At 28.8% G+C, this 16,096-nt stretch overlaps 4 protein-coding genes across 4 annotated transcripts in view; 3 read left to right on the top strand and 1 right to left on the bottom strand.

Annotated features, from left to right (window-relative positions):
- Window positions 1-423, top strand: LOC107062267 (uncharacterized). The gene has a single exon (XM_015312687.1). It carries the CDS (start codon window positions 1-3, stop codon window positions 421-423), a length of 423 nt encoding a protein of 140 aa, XP_015168173.1.
- Window positions 424-4,475: 4,052 nt separating this feature from the next.
- LOC107062266 (uncharacterized) lies at window positions 4,476-4,898 on the top strand. The gene has a single exon (XM_015312686.1). It carries the CDS (start codon window positions 4,476-4,478, stop codon window positions 4,896-4,898), a length of 423 nt encoding a protein of 140 aa, XP_015168172.1.
- An 8,060-nt stretch (window positions 4,899-12,958) lies between these two features.
- On the top strand, window positions 12,959-15,151 carry LOC102594034 (bidirectional sugar transporter SWEET2a-like). The gene is made up of 6 exons (XM_015312685.1): window positions 12,959-13,028; window positions 13,672-13,756; window positions 13,871-14,087; window positions 14,341-14,499; window positions 14,595-14,714; window positions 14,908-15,151. Exons 1-6 carry the CDS (start codon window positions 12,959-12,961, stop codon window positions 15,016-15,018), a joined length of 762 nt encoding a protein of 253 aa, XP_015168171.1. The 3' UTR covers window positions 15,019-15,151.
- A 275-nt stretch (window positions 15,152-15,426) lies between these two features.
- Window positions 15,427-16,096, bottom strand: part of EIF4E (eukaryotic translation initiation factor 4E) — a 4,542-nt gene continuing 3,872 nt past the window's right edge. The window contains 2 exon segments of the mRNA NM_001288431.1: window positions 15,427-15,477; window positions 15,561-15,626. Coding sequence (NP_001275360.1) covers window positions 15,427-15,477; window positions 15,561-15,626 — 117 coding nt within the window.

The raw sequence follows: 16,096 nt of genomic DNA, 5'->3' as shown, positions 1-16,096 counted from the left end.
ATGGAAGAGGAATTTCAAGAATCCGAAATCATTTTTCATGAAAATATTGAAAACGAAGAAAATGATCGAGATTACTATGAATTTCAAAATCGCGATTTGATCAGTTCAAACTCTAGGGATTTGCAAAGTAGAAAGAGGTTGAAGCAAATTTCCAATTCTGTCCCTATTAGTATTCCCGATAACTTATCGAGGAATAATTTATGGTTCAAGCACGTGAAAAATAATGAATCGAATTTTTTTGAAGACGAGGAATATGGTGATGACGGAGAAATGGTTCCGCCACACGTGATCACTGGCCGGAGAATCGCCGGAAAAATGATGTCATTTTCAATTTGTAGTGGTTATGGAAGGACACTTAAAGGAAGAGATTTGAGACAAGTAAGGAATTCGATTCTTAGGATGACTGGTTTTCTTGAAACTTAACTTTAGAGTTCAATTTAGAGGGAAAAAAAGATTATTTTTTTTTGAGTTCCAATTATGGGAATCTCATTAATTTCCATTCATCATTGTAATGGAGAAAATACATAAGAATTCAAACGAAATTCCATTAGTTAGATCATGTATATGTATTAAGAAAATCTATTAAAAATGTATAAATTAAATATTAAGTTTCGAATGAAACAATTCAAATGTTTAGTGAATGTTTAATGGTATTCCGAAATTCGTAAAATTCAAATTTTGAGTTTATCTTCGTATGATAAGTTATTTGAGTTGAAGCCAAAGACTTATTGGAGCATAATGGGCCGACTAAACAGTCCATCGGAAATTTGAATTTGACTCTTTTACGTGGTATTCATTCTCGTTTTACTCTTAAAATCGTTTTTCTCTTACATATATATATGGACTCAGAATTGATGTAAAAAAATGAATAGATTACGAAAAAACTTGAATTCGAATTTTGATTATTCCATTGAAATACTTGCTAGATTCTAAAATTATGTCTTTATGCAAAAGAGAAATAATTTATAAATTACAGATTCACTTGAACTTAATAGTTTTGTTGATATTTCATATAAGTGTAAAGAATTTTAGTATAAGATATCAATAGATATTCGTCTGCCAATTCACTTATTACTATATGATATTTAAAATCGACAAAATATATTTATAAATTTAGATATTATTTAAAAGTCGATCTAAAAAGTAATTCGTATAATTCAAAGATTCTTGTGCCATTAACTATTGGTCAATGATTGAAGATGAGAAGGAATTAGTCCATTTTCAATTATTTTCTCACAAACTTATAATTGCTCTACGTATAACTTATAGTCATTTTCTTTGAATATTTATAAATTGTCAATTCAACATATCCTATTAGTTCAAAACTCCTCCCAAACATGCAATAAAATTTTGTCATTGAGCTATTTTAGGCTTAATGCAAGATTCACTCAACCTAGTCATAAAAAAACTAGATAATATATGCAAGTACCCCTATCGTTTGGAGTTATCAAGAAATTAACCTATAATGAATTCAAGAAAATTTTAGATTTTATTTTGTAGGATAAAATGAAAAGGAAATAGTATCCTTAAAATGAGATAGATGGACTATGTACATATATAAGGTATTAAAACGTAAAATTTAGAATCAAATTATTACGATATTGACCACTTAGAATAACGTTTGTGCTCGTTTAAGCTTCTATTATTTTCCAAGAAGACTCAATTTTACTAACAAATAGAAATATAGAGAACTTGTTGTAGATTCGAAGGGAGGAAATAATGGACGTGCTAGTTGAAATTCTTCCTTATTTTTATTTGCCATTTAATTAGAATGTTAATTCACTTCTTATTCAATCTTCAAAGTTCAAGAATTCTTAAATTGTGTGTGTTTTAATCCATGAAATCATATCATGGGTGGCGTATTCAAGTTTTAAACATCATCTATATTTAGAGAAAAGTATTAAGAACACGCCTAAACTATGCACAAATAATTAGTTTCATCTTCAAATTAATGACATCCATAAAAACACTCTTTTACTTGATTAACTGAACTTAAATATACCCCGCTCTTGCAATATTAGTGAAATACACCTTTAAATCTCGCCAAATTTAGGAGTGTTTTTCAACACTTCTATCAGTTTTTTTATCAAAAGACTCATGCTATCTACAAGAGTTTGACACCACTTGCTATGTCATGTGGTAGATCGGGAGTGTATCTAAATTTAGTTAGTCAAGTATAAGGATGTTTTAAGGCTATCAATAGTTCAGTGACGAAACTAATAATTTATGCCAAGATATCAAAGTCAGAACTCATTCTTATGTTGTTGTTCAGAATGTGTGCAAAGCCAAATTTAAAATTTAAAATTTATGAATTTGTACGGACAACTCATATGCACTTCATCTTAAGAAATTTGATAATCTATAAATCTTTCAATCCTGTTTAACCCGCTCTCATCAACTCATCTCTGACTTTAGTAATTTTATCTAAAATAGTGTAGGAGTAAAGGGAGTGTGGCGTGTGACGGCACAATTATTGGCTTGTCGTGTTTAAAATTACTTTTATATAAATAATGTGGGCCCACTAAACCCGGACCGTCCGATTCGTCAACCTATGTGGGGTAGCTTCAAATCAACGGCTCGAATCAAATCATTAGCCAGATAAGATTTTTTTCCATTTCTATTTAAATTATTAGCTAGTTAAAAAGTCGAACAAGTTACGTATTTGATCGCTCGAAAATAAATAATAATAACAAATTTTAAACATATGGAAAATAAATCAACCACACAAATAAAATCTGAAAAAGCATAACTTTATTGATAAATATTGTGGGTACAATTTTGTTCCTCCCTTGATTCTATTTTCCTAAAATTTATTCATGATTCGAGGGCCATTATTAGTGGCGTATTTCTCGGACTATGATGATTTAGATTTGATATATATATGAATATTCCATGACTTTTTGTGGAATATTCGAAATGCCTTTTCAAGAGAATATAATACCCTTATATAGGCATGAACTATATAGGGTTTAGGGTTTAGCCTCTAAGAATTCTAATTGGAATTGAACACATATTGTAAAGTCTCAACTGAAATTGAACACATTTTGTAGAGTCCAACAAAATTTCAATGTCTTACCGTTATATATATTAATTATTATTTTAATGAATAAATATATTTATATCAATTTTTTAAGCGTAATTGTGAAGTATACCATTTATTTGCCTCGTAGTTGCTGCGTTGTTTTTACTTTTGCCGTAGTTTTTTTTTTTAAAATATTTTTTTAATTACATGGTTGTAAGTTTGTTTTAGTCTTGTTCATTTATTTATTCTTTAGTGGGATTATAGTACTTTTAAATTTCTGAATTATTAATTAATATTTGATTTTATTTCTTGTAATACCTGACAATGCATTTTGATCCTTGTAATATATGACAACGCATTTTGATCCTTTATGTGTTTGAAATGATGTACTTTCAGTTTTTCTGATGGTGACTTCTCAATTTACTACACTTTCAAACGTTATACTATTTAAATTCAAAATCTATTCAAATTGAAATTGATAAAAAAGAGTATCACGTTTACCATAATTAAGCCAAAAGTCACTTATGATTATATATAATACTTACCTTATAAACTGTTTAATTGCATAAATATTTTTTATATCGTCTATACGTTTTTCGATATATAGTCAATAAGTTAATGCAACAAAGCAAAACTATAAATACACACAAACCAAAAGCCGTGAGTCTCAAGTAATATAATTTCGTCTTATTTTGGATTTACAGCTTCAAATGTAGGGTCCACACTCAATCACCCCATCCCCTTAAACCCCCGAACCCCCACTTCAAAAATGCACAAATTTCTATAAATTCCTCTCTTTTCCACCTTATTTTATACAATTCCCTTATTTCTTTCCTCCAAATACCATTTTTTGTCATGGAAGAGGAATTTCAAGAATCGGAAGTCATTTTTCAAGAAAATATTGATAACGAAGAAAATGATCGAGACTATTATGAATTTCAAAATCGGGATTTGATGAGTTCAAACTTTAGGAATTCGCAAAGTAGAAAGAGGTTGAAGATTTATGTGTTTGAAATGATGTACTTTCAGTTTTTCTGATGGTGACTTCTCAATTTACTACACTTTCAAACGTTATACTATTTAAATTCAAAATCTATTCAAATTGAAATTGATAAAAAAGAGTATCACGTTTACCATAATTAAGCCAAAAGTCACTTATGATTATATATAATACTTACCTTATAAACTGTTTAATTGCATAAATATTTTTTATATCGTCTATACGTTTTTCGATATATAGTCAATAAGTTAATGCAACAAAGCAAAACTATAAATACACACAAACCAAAAGCCGTGAGTCTCAAGTAATATAATTTCGTCTTATTTTGGATTTACAACTTCAAATCACCCCCACCCCCACTTCAAAAATTCACAAATTTCTATAAATTCCTCTCTTTTCCACCTTATTTTATACAATTCCCTTATTTCTTTCCTCCAAATACCATTTTTTGTCATGGAAGAGGAATTTCAAGAATCCGAAATCATTTTTCATGAAAATATTGAAAACGAAGAAAATGATCGAGATTACTATGAATTTCAAAATCGCGATTTGATCAGTTCAAACTCTAGGGATTTGCAAAGTAGAAAGAGGTTGAAGCAAATTTCCAATTCTGTCCCTATTAGTATTCCCGATAACTTATCGAGGAATAATTTATGGTTCAAGCACGTGAAAAATAATGAATCGAATTTTTTTGAAGACGAGGAATATGGTGATGACGGAGAAATGGTTCCGCCACACATGATCACTGACCGGAGAATCGCCGGAAAAATGATGTCATTTTCAATTTGTAGTGGTTATGGAAGGACACTTAAAGGAAGAGATTTGAGACAAGTAAGGAATTCGATTCTTAGGATGACTGGTTTTCTTGAAACTTAACTTTAGAGTTCAATTTAGAGGGAAAAAAAGATTATTTTTTTTTGAGTTCCAATTATGGGAATCTCATTAATTTCCATTCATCATTGTAATGGAGAAAATACATAAGAATTCAAACGAAATTCCATTAGTTAGATCATGTATATGTATTAAGAAAATCTATTAAAAATGTATAAATATTAAGTTTCGAATGAAACAATTTAAATGTTTAGTGAATGTTTAATGGTATTCTAAAATTCGTAAAATTCAAATTTTGAGTTTATCTTCATATAACATGTTATTTGAGTTGAAGCCAAAGACTTAATTAATTGGAGCATAACGAGCGACTAAACATTCCATTGGAAATTTATTTAAAATCGACAAAAAAATATTTATAAATTTAAATGTAATTTGAAAGTCAATATAAAAAATAACTCATATAAATTTCAAATTATGACTCCTTATACGACAATGCCAATGGTGATTGAGAATTACATGAACTTGTCTCACATAAGCAAAAGCCAAACACAAACAGCTGGTTTTAAAAAGGTGACATGACTTATGTTTCCTTTTAGAAAATGTAATAATTGTGAAATGCACATAAAACTAATGTGTGTTAAAAATACACATCGATATTATTTATTTAATAGGAGTAATAGTTTATGCTATTCAATATTATTTTAAATTATTTGTTTTTATTTAATCATATGCTATTCGAAATTTATTCATATTTAAAAATATAATAAATTCACTGCTAAGAAACATTAAAGATTAGAACTCACAAAATTTAAATTTGAATCCAACTATACTTTAATGACGTTTATATAGTGTGAATTCAAGTTAATCAAGATTTCGATATCAAGTGATAAACTAGAAAGTAAGAGAGGTTACTTCTAATTAATGAGAAAACAAACGACACATTATTAAATGAAAGTCACCTCCAAATATGAATTATAAAAATCTATTAATTATTTCTTTATCTTGAAGTTATTTTAGTATTAATAAAATGAATTAATCTCTGCTGGATATTAGGAGGCCAACAGGTTTCATGGATATAAAGTCAAAAAGTTAATCCAAAGATTAAGCAAAAACTAATCATAGGATAGATATATAGGGGAGAATATTTTTTTCTTAATTTGTACAACTGAAAATCTGACAAAAAAATAATTAACAATGAATAAATAAGATTTAAATAATTAAATAGGAATATTAATGATCTGAAGGTAATTTGTTGTTTAAGGTACCACGTCAGCATGATTAATTACTGAATATATATTCTGACAAAAAAGAAGACGACAAATTAAGGCACTATTATATTGAAATTATAAAATAACCAAAATGTCAAAACAGTATGATTTTGGATCTCAATTCTCAAATTTGATGTCAATATGTATATCAAATATAGAATGATTTTTTTTAAAATTAATAATAATTATTGGTATCAGTTAAAAATAAGTTAAAATTAATTATATGAAAAATTATTTATCATATTCTTTTAGAAAAATATGGTTCAAGCAATCGAGATGTCATATATATGTGGAGTAATTCAATAAAAACTAACATCGATTCTCAGAATTTAATAACGTCATTAATAATTACTTATGAATCTTTTTTCGATTTACAAATTCATTATCACAATTTTTGAGTCAAGTTATCCTTTGAGACAAATAGTTACATTACATATCATCTCAAATTAATATTACGATGAAAAAATATTAATAACATTTTTCTTGTATATATATTTATATTTTATACTAATAAAAAGTAATTCAATGTACAAAATATTTTTGTGTTATTGAGTACATATCTTGAAAGGATTACATCCCATGAGGGGTAGTTTATTCAATCTATTCTAGATTTAATGCAAATATTAATGATTAATTTTACGACTTTAATGCATGATTTAATTTTATATTTATATATTGATATACAAATATTTTCATAATTATAATTTATAAGATTCTGACACTTGGATTATTCTATTTTTTTATTTTATTATTTTAGATGTGCTAGGTGTCAAACTTAAAAGTGAAAAGACTTACGTATTTGTTGCTTTCTTTGATTTGCAACTTAATTTCATGTTTGGACGTTATATAGATTCCAAACTTCCAAAAAAATCATTAATTAATTATTGATATTGACTCATTTGTACACAAACCATTTCTTGCTATTATTATCCATTTATATAAGCTTGTGAATAGATAAGTTTTCTTAGTAGGTCTCGGATTTGAGTTCTGATGATTATTTAAAAAAAAAAATAGTAAATAATAATTTATTTTTATTTTTTTTATAAATGAGTTATATATGATGTGAATTTGAAATGGTCAAATTTAAATAAATGAGTTTTGAACTAGAGACAAAATCTTAACTAAAAATTCTGATGACTTCATCATATATATTTGTTTCTAAATAATTATATATATATTTAGGATGGAATAAACTTATACATATAAATAATAGTCCTATATAATATAATCTAAATAAATTACTTTACCTAACAAGAATAAGACAATTATTATTATTTTATGGGTTGCCATTTAAAAAAAATAAGAAGTGTGTTTACTTGGAGCATTTTATACCACAAAACTTCCAAAATGGAGAACAAAAATAGGGAAAATTTTATTATTTTTTAAAGCTTGATAAAGCTCCATTCTTTATCATCTAACTTTCTTATTTCATTTTAGCAAAATTGAAAATGTTGGAAAACTTCCTAGCTTTGCGGGATTCCTTAAATTTTTTTTTGAATTTATTTTGTCTTTCACGTAAGATCATATGAGTTCAATATTTTTTGGAAATAATTTTTTTACTTTTACGAGGTAAGAAATGGTTCACGTACTCTCTATCAGCCTTCTCTAGACCCCACTTATGAGATCACATTAGGTATATTCTTGTTTTTTTTGGAACCCCGGAACTAGACAAATTTGGTATGCATGACGAGTTCAACTGAGAATGCATTGACAAGGAAAATCAATTAATCTCTGACCTTCTTTATGAATATCACTTGATGCACTAACTCAATTACGAGTTTAATTCAAATATGGAGATTATTGGAGAAATGATATGTTTGTTGTATGCAAGCTCTTTTAAATTAAAATGACTTTCTAACATTTCCTTTTGTTGAAGACTACGTCTAGAATCAAATAAAGCATAATCATTTGAACAAATTATAATTGGTATTTGTATATAAATTTTAATTTATACATTTGCGGTGTAAATTATGTTTATATTTATTAGATTATTCAATTGATATTTACAACAACCTTTGTAATTAAAATATATGATTTTAAAATTTTAAAATAAAATATATAACCTGTTATAAAAGATGAAAATAATCTACATCAATAATATAGGTAGCAGAACATCTAATAAAAAATTAATTAGCTTGAAAGCTGCATATTACAATACAAGTGTGGTGATCAATTTTGATACGTTTTCACATAAAATAGATATACAAATATTAAATTTTATTTTATTGTATGGTAGAAAAACAATAGATATAACTAGGCATGTTTGTGAACATTTTCAAATTTAGTAGATAGAAGAAGAAAAAATCTTGTTAATTTCAAATTAATGTGATCATTAGAGGGTGTAAAAGGGGAAAAAGATACTATATTGAGACACTATCAATTAAATTCAAGAATATTGTTAGTTTCATACTCTTCTACATGCATTTTTGAAATAAGAAGACTTCTGTGTTTTTTAGTTTTTCAATCTGGTGTTTGATATTTATATTAGAGTCTAACTAATTTAGATTCACGTTGGATAAGGTCTCATTCGGGAGAGGTAAGGCATCCTATTAATAATCTTTTCATACTCAAGGGTTGAACTTAAAACCTGATCATCTGATTAAGGGAGGACCAACCTCATCCAAGACACTACGAAGTTATTCAAGAAAACTTCTCTACGATCAAATCAATCATCATATGACTTGATCAAGTAGTTAACCTAATCTTTCGACAACAATCTCTTTATCTCCGTGAAGAAGGAAGTTCGTGTACACTTTATATTTTTCAGACTCAACTTATGAAACTACACTAGACATGTTATTATTGTTGTTGTTGTTATTATACTTGATACGTTATTATAGTTGTTGTTAATTTGAACAAGTAGTTAGTAGGCCTAACACTTCTCTAAAAGGAACAAATGAAGCAATTTTCAGGTATAAATTAGTTCCTCGTACCTTACAAAACCTTGATAAGGTTCTTATCCACTTATTTTATTTTAAGAATTCAAAACGTCTCAATAATATGATTAGCCTAAAAATTGAACTAATAATCTCTAGCTATACATCACAATCTTGATATCACAATCATGGGCAAATTCGATCACTATCAAAAATTAATAATTGAAATTAGTTGTGAACTTTGTTGTTAATCTGTCGTTAGATATGTAACTCGTAACTAATATGATATGTTGACAATTTATTGCTAGCTCGTCACTAAATAAAATTAATCATAAATTTTATTATTTAGCTATAATATTTGTCCACCACTAATATATTGTACTATATTTGTTTAGTTATCCAAATTCAAGTGTATAAAATTTTATGTGAGAATATATATATGAACACACAAAAAAAAATTAAAAGTACAATGAATTTAACGATAAAAACTTTAAAAGACAAATTCATATTGAATTGCTAAAATATTTGTCTAAGAAAATTAAGGAGAATAAGTTAATTTCAAATTAAGTCAAAATAGAAATTGTTCTATTAATTGACGTGAGGTACCCCCAAAAGGGAGAGAATTACGTATTAATAGTAGTTAACAAGTGGTTAGTATTTCCACATTAAGTTTATTCGAACATAATATTTTTTAAGGTGTGTATCAGTCAAATATAAACACATAAAGATGGACGAAAAGAGTAATTTAATAACGTATACATTATGTTTGTTGATTTTTGAGTAGATGCAAGTGACACTTATTTAAGGACCGAATGGAGTACATGATTACACCCTTCTAAGTTCCATAATATGCAATTTTACTAAAATCATTTTTTTTTATAATTTCATCAGCATTCAAGAAAAAAAAATGCAATTAGACTAAAACAAAAGATCAGAATGGATCTTACAAAGCGCTTTAATCACATACCTCGACCAAAAAGTCACTCAAATCTTATGATAAAGATGAGATGAAGCTATGAAGTTAGAAAAAATAAGATAAACATACGAAGTAAACATAATATAATATTTGCCCTCTCTTGTGTTATATAAGGAAAAGTGGAGATATAATAGAATTCTAATTTTTCTTGTACCATAATAACACAATAGAGGACAAAAAAAATATGCTTTGTTTTCTTGTATGATTATCTTATTTTTGAAAGTTCGAGTTAATTCCTTAAATGATCACTCATCAAATTGATGATACTAAGAAAACATGATATATTTTTGTCCATTCTTGTGTTATGCTGCAAGAAAAATGGAATCATATCCTATCCCTTTTTCTTCTTTTTTGTTGTTGTGACTATATCACTATCTCTCTAGAATAATACAAATTAAAGTGAATATGATAGAGTATAACTCTCGATTTCGATTTATGTTGCACATTTCTTTTTATTAATTTGTCTCAGAAAAAAATATTATTTTTATAATTAGAAATAAAAATTAATTTTAATTTTTTTTATTTAGCCTTAATGATATGTATATATAGGTGTAGAAAAGGGTATAGCATCATATATAAAAGATGTTTATATATACATATATATACGCTCTTATACAAAAACTGATTTTATATTTTTTCTTGTACCTCTTTCTCAAATTCACTTCAGATTACTTTAAACTTAAATTTTGGACACAGTAGTGAACTCATATTGTATTGAAACAGATAATTGGGATTATACATACAAATATAAGAGTTCATCGTTATAATTACACCAAATTAGTAACAAATCTTCCAAGGGAAGAAGAAGAAATAAAAAGGAAGAAGGGAGGGAGGTTCCAGAATTAATCTAAGCAACTAAGAAGTAAAAGACAACTTCATAACATAGTCGTAATAGATTAATTTACTCTTCAATATATAGGCATCTTCCCAGGATTCCAAATGTAATGTGATATATTCCTACATGGGTCCTCCATCTTAGTTATATTCACACCCAAATAACTAACAAATTCGAAAATCTCAATTTCCTAAAGGGAAAATAAATAAATATATCCTCGAATTATATATCATAAATGATATGTTAATATCCTCTGTTATACTTTAAAGTTGTATATACCCTTATCGTCAAATTTTTGGGTTATGTATATTCTTAAAACTAATTGAGGCTTCATCTCAATAATTTATCCAATTTTATTTAAAAATTTTACCCAAAATAAAAAAATTCACTCATCTTCCATAATTACCCACCCATGAACCGAATTAAAATACCATAACATTTAAATCAAACGAAAGAAAAAAAATGTTCCTCAATTGATCATCGTTTGTAGCCATTCCAAATTTCACTAAAACAAAAACACAATACCATGTGCTTTTATTGAAAAATAAGAGAGTCATTTCATCTTTTTGTTCAAATCGATTTTTCGTTGTTGAAAGGGGTTGAAAATATTATCATCACTGACGAACAAAGCTCCAAAATTAAAAGTGGATTTGCAGTTAAATAAAAAATTTCGAATTCAAATTAATTTATTGTTAAAAAGGGTTGAAAATATTACTATCATTGACTAATAAAGCCTCAGCAAGTATTATATGAAATAATTAATATCATAGAAAAATATCGTCAAGGTACGAAATCATTTATGAACATTTCATAACCATGTGGTCATCTTCAGGTTAATTTCTGATCTCTAAATTTACTATTTGTAAAATTAAAATCATAAAATTATTTTTATAATAATAATAATAATAATAATACTAAACTAATTTTATAGTAATATTAAAGTTGCAGAGTTAGTTTTTGTATATATTTTAACAAATTAATTTCTCCTTTTGCAGAACTTATATTTTAAATTTATGTTAGACGTGATCTCCACACCTAATTTCTTTCATCCCAATTTATTAACTGTAAAATAAATAATATTTAATTGAATAGATACATAAATTATATATCATATAATCATGTTGACCCTACTTAAGATAATGATTAAGTACAATTGCACTTAAAGAAAAAAGATTATACAAAGATTTGGATGTTAAACACATTGGGGTAGACATTATCGTTCCTACTTAAATTTTAATTCCCCGAGATACTTGTCATCTTTTCAGTAACAACAAGTACTACGTAACAATGCCCATCAAGGCTAGGACAGTATATGGATAGATAGAGAAAAAATCACCTAGTATTTTTCATCTCTGATAAAATTTAAACTTGAAACCTCAACTAGTAAGTATTTTTTCATCCTTAATCAAAGGTTTCAATTCTCATAGGGTTCGCAATCGCCTTTGTTAGTGAATGTGTTATTCCTAACGTGACTGGTATGAACTTTTCGACGCGAACTTAAATTTATTCAGAACCTAAATTATGTCTACCTTGAGATGTCCTAGAATTATACAATCCCACCCAACCCTACCCTCCTTTAAATTCAATTATCGTCAGAATATTTTGATATATTTTTTTGCAAGAATGTAAAATTCATCGTAAACATTTTTTTTATGTTAATGCATTTTTTTTTTTTGGAGTAAGCTACATATATAATTTATTTATGTGTACATTTTTTTTCAAATAGTAATTGAGTTAGTAGTGTTTTACGACTAAATAATAATCAATCTAATATATATTTAGAAATATATTATTATATATTTAAGTAACCTTAAATAAACCGACAAGAATTTCTTTAAATTAATTTGATTTGATTTTCACTGTTGGAAAAATTGAATTAATTTCCTCTTTAAAAGCGATCTAAATCAAATCATCAACATAAACAGAAACATAATAATAATAATAATAATAATATAAGTAAAAGAAACGTAAATATGGTCCCACTACAATATTTGACAACTGTTGATTTACATAATTTGGTTGTACTTATCATAAAATATTTCCCACTCTGAGCTGTCCAAAAAATTATATATATATATATAAAAGCTTGCTTTATATTATTATATAATATGATATATATGTGAATTTTCAAACATATCTTTTAAGCAAAAATGGAAATTTCTGGAGCAGGTGGTTTGTTCTCAACTTATTCAATTTGTAGTAATGCTGCTGGAATTGCTGGTAACTTCTTCTTTCTAATCTTTTGGGCAGATTTTAGGTTCGATTAATTTAGATTCGTGATATATAAAGTCCATCGCATGGAAAACGACTAAGCTTCCTGCAAGGGCGAACTCATGGTTTGTCTGTAAAACTAGTTATATGTTTTTTAAGATTTGATATAATATTATCTGCTAACACTCATGTTATAAGAAAGTGGTGCACTTGGTTTAAAAGTTTTTACCTAGAGGATTTAGGGGTCAATTCTCACTTGATACTCGTCTCTATTAGGATCAAACGCTTACCATTATGTCAAAAGATATAGTTGATAGTAAAGGCGCAATTTTATTTCTTAACTAAGTCCACCATGCAAGAGCCATTTTTAATTATGACTCCGACCCAGATCACCCCAGCCTCCTCATGGACCTTGCCATAAGCAGGATGTTGGCGTTACCCAACACTCCCTTAATAGGACTAATAGACCTGACCCTACTCGAGTCCTCTGGTTGAGGGTGAAGCATCCTGAATTGGCCTCTAGCTCCCTACAAGAAATTTCTCCCTTTATAGGACTACTAGATCCGACCTACCCGAACTTTCTGATTAAGGGTGAAAACTTTCATCTATCCCACCACAATGTTTTGGCTTTGAAATAACTTGTACAATTTGTTTTTGAATCATGCTAGTGACATAATATTTTGGTTTTGGCATATTGCAGGGAACCTTTTTGCATTTGTTTTATTTGTATCACCAATGTAAGTATCCTAAATTTTACAAAAAAAATCGTATATTAATACGTCGATAACACACGTATACGTGTGTGTATGTGTGTGCGCGTTTAAATTGACGTTTTCGATCCCCTTTTTCAGACCAACATTCAGAAGGATCATAAGAAACAAGTCAACAGAACAATTTTCTGGGCTGCCTTATATATATGCCTTGTTGAATTGCTTAATATGTCTATGGTATGGAACACCAATTGTATCTCCTGGTATTATATTGGTTTTTACTGTTAATTCCGTCGGAGCGGTTTTTCAGTTGGCTTATATACTCATATTCATCGTATATGCAGAGAGAACGAAGAAGGTAAGGTCATTTACCTCTCGTTGAATTGTGTGATCATTTCATCTAAACAATGCATTTTGTTTTCAAAGATGAGTTACAGATGAGTCGATTTGATCACCTCCACATACAAACGTTTAATACTGTACTGAACTGTGTGACTATCTCATTTGAAAGCTTAAGATGTTTTAGAGAATGGAACCTATTATTTACTTAATTATGTCTTCAACGTCCTTTAATAAGAAATGATGCTAATACACTTACATGTTCAATGCAGTTGAAGATGTTGGGGCTGTTGTTTGGTGTTTTTACTGCATTTGCTGCTGTGTTTTCCATCAGCATCTGTCTATTTCAACCTCCAAATCGACAAACTTTCGTTGGATATTTGTCTGTCATCTCTCTCATCTCCATGTTTGCTTCTCCGTTGTTCATTATTGTAAGTTGATCAACAAGAACAACGCGTGATTAAAGTATTTTTCATCGATATCGTTAGCTCAAAGAGACTAACAGAGTACTTTTTCACTTCTGCAGAATTTGGTGATCAGAACAAGAAGTGTTGAGTACATGCCATTCTATCTCTCCCTTGCAACTTTTCTAATGAGCCTTTCCTTCTTTGCTTATGGAATGTTTAAGAAAGATCCATTTATCTATGTAAGTAACTGGATTTCCTTTGTTGTTTCCCTTTTTAATAGAAGTACCCGAAAGATACGGAAGGGAGAGTCTTGGAGTAACAGTAAAGTTGTTTTCGTGGGATCTTATATGTCACGGGTTGCTTACATCTAGGTAGATAATCTACATTACACCCTTGTGTATAGAATTTAATATTTTGATCTCTATGAATCAGGTTCCAAATGGGATAGGAGGAGTTCTTGGGATCATACAACTAGTCTTGTACTGGAGATACAGCAGACCTAATGAGGAGCCAACAAGACCTCTCTTGGAGTCCAATGCATGAAAAGATTAAGGCTGAGCGGTAAATACTGACTCGCATTCAGTGTTTACACCAAACTAAATATAGTTTATATACGAGACATATGTCTTGTATCATGGATTTGGTATAAACACCAGGTTTGGCTCATCCTTTTCACATCGAAAAGTCGTCCAAAAATTGTTTTTTCTGTTGTCATTCTTTTGGTTGGTATAATGTTCCATTTGTGATTTGTTATGTGCTTGGGGAAGTAACGCAGAACACGCGAATTGTAGAGGCATGAATTCAAACCAAACAGTTTTCCGCGATTAGAAAGTGCAAACATCAATACACGAGTTAGTCAAACCAGAAGCTTATCAAATGAGAAACTAAATCAGTGCCTACCAACTTTCCGGTACGAATTGTGTTTCTTGCAATCCCACATTGCATCAAGAACTATACTGTGTAACGATTCTTGGCATTTCTGTCGAGCCTCTTTGCATCGTCCTGCAAAAGAAGATGATTCCTTGTGAGTCTTGCTAATTGAAGAGAAACTGAATTCAAGGCGTACGATAACCAAGATTTCATACATGAAATATGAAGCCAACCGAATCGCTATGATCTAGAAACTGCTTCCATTGCTTACCAATGCTAACCTGTAAAGAGAAGTTTCAGGAAGATGGTAAGTACAGTTGCAAAGATATAAAAACAAAAAGCTAAGCACTAACATAAAAGTAATCAACCGGTAAACAGCTGAAAGGATTCAATATCATCAATGAAGCACAGAAAGGAACACCGACGACTATATAATTCTAGCAGAATGAAGTACACTGGATAAAAAGAAACGAAGAGACAGGGGCGAAAGAAAAGGGAATTTATATGAAGCATAAAACAAATGACGAGACAAAACAATATTACACTTCGCAAGGATATCTAAATGTTACAATCATATGAACATGAAATGATAATAATACTTAACCCTTGAGACCACCAAGGGGATCCCTCCGCCCTTAGCCATGGTTCTCGGGTTTGAGCCCTAATGGAGAAATTTCTCATAACCGAGCAATTCCTATTTTAATGGACTGGCATGAATCTGGATTAGTCGGGGGGGAGGGGGGGGGGGGTT

Source organism: Solanum tuberosum, unplaced genomic scaffold (genome assembly GCF_000226075.1).
Source record: "Solanum tuberosum cultivar DM 1-3 516 R44 unplaced genomic scaffold, SolTub_3.0 scf00214, whole genome shotgun sequence".
NCBI classification, from domain to species: domain Eukaryota; kingdom Viridiplantae; phylum Streptophyta; class Magnoliopsida; order Solanales; family Solanaceae; genus Solanum; species Solanum tuberosum.
This window is presented reverse-complemented; position numbering and strand designations above follow the sequence as displayed.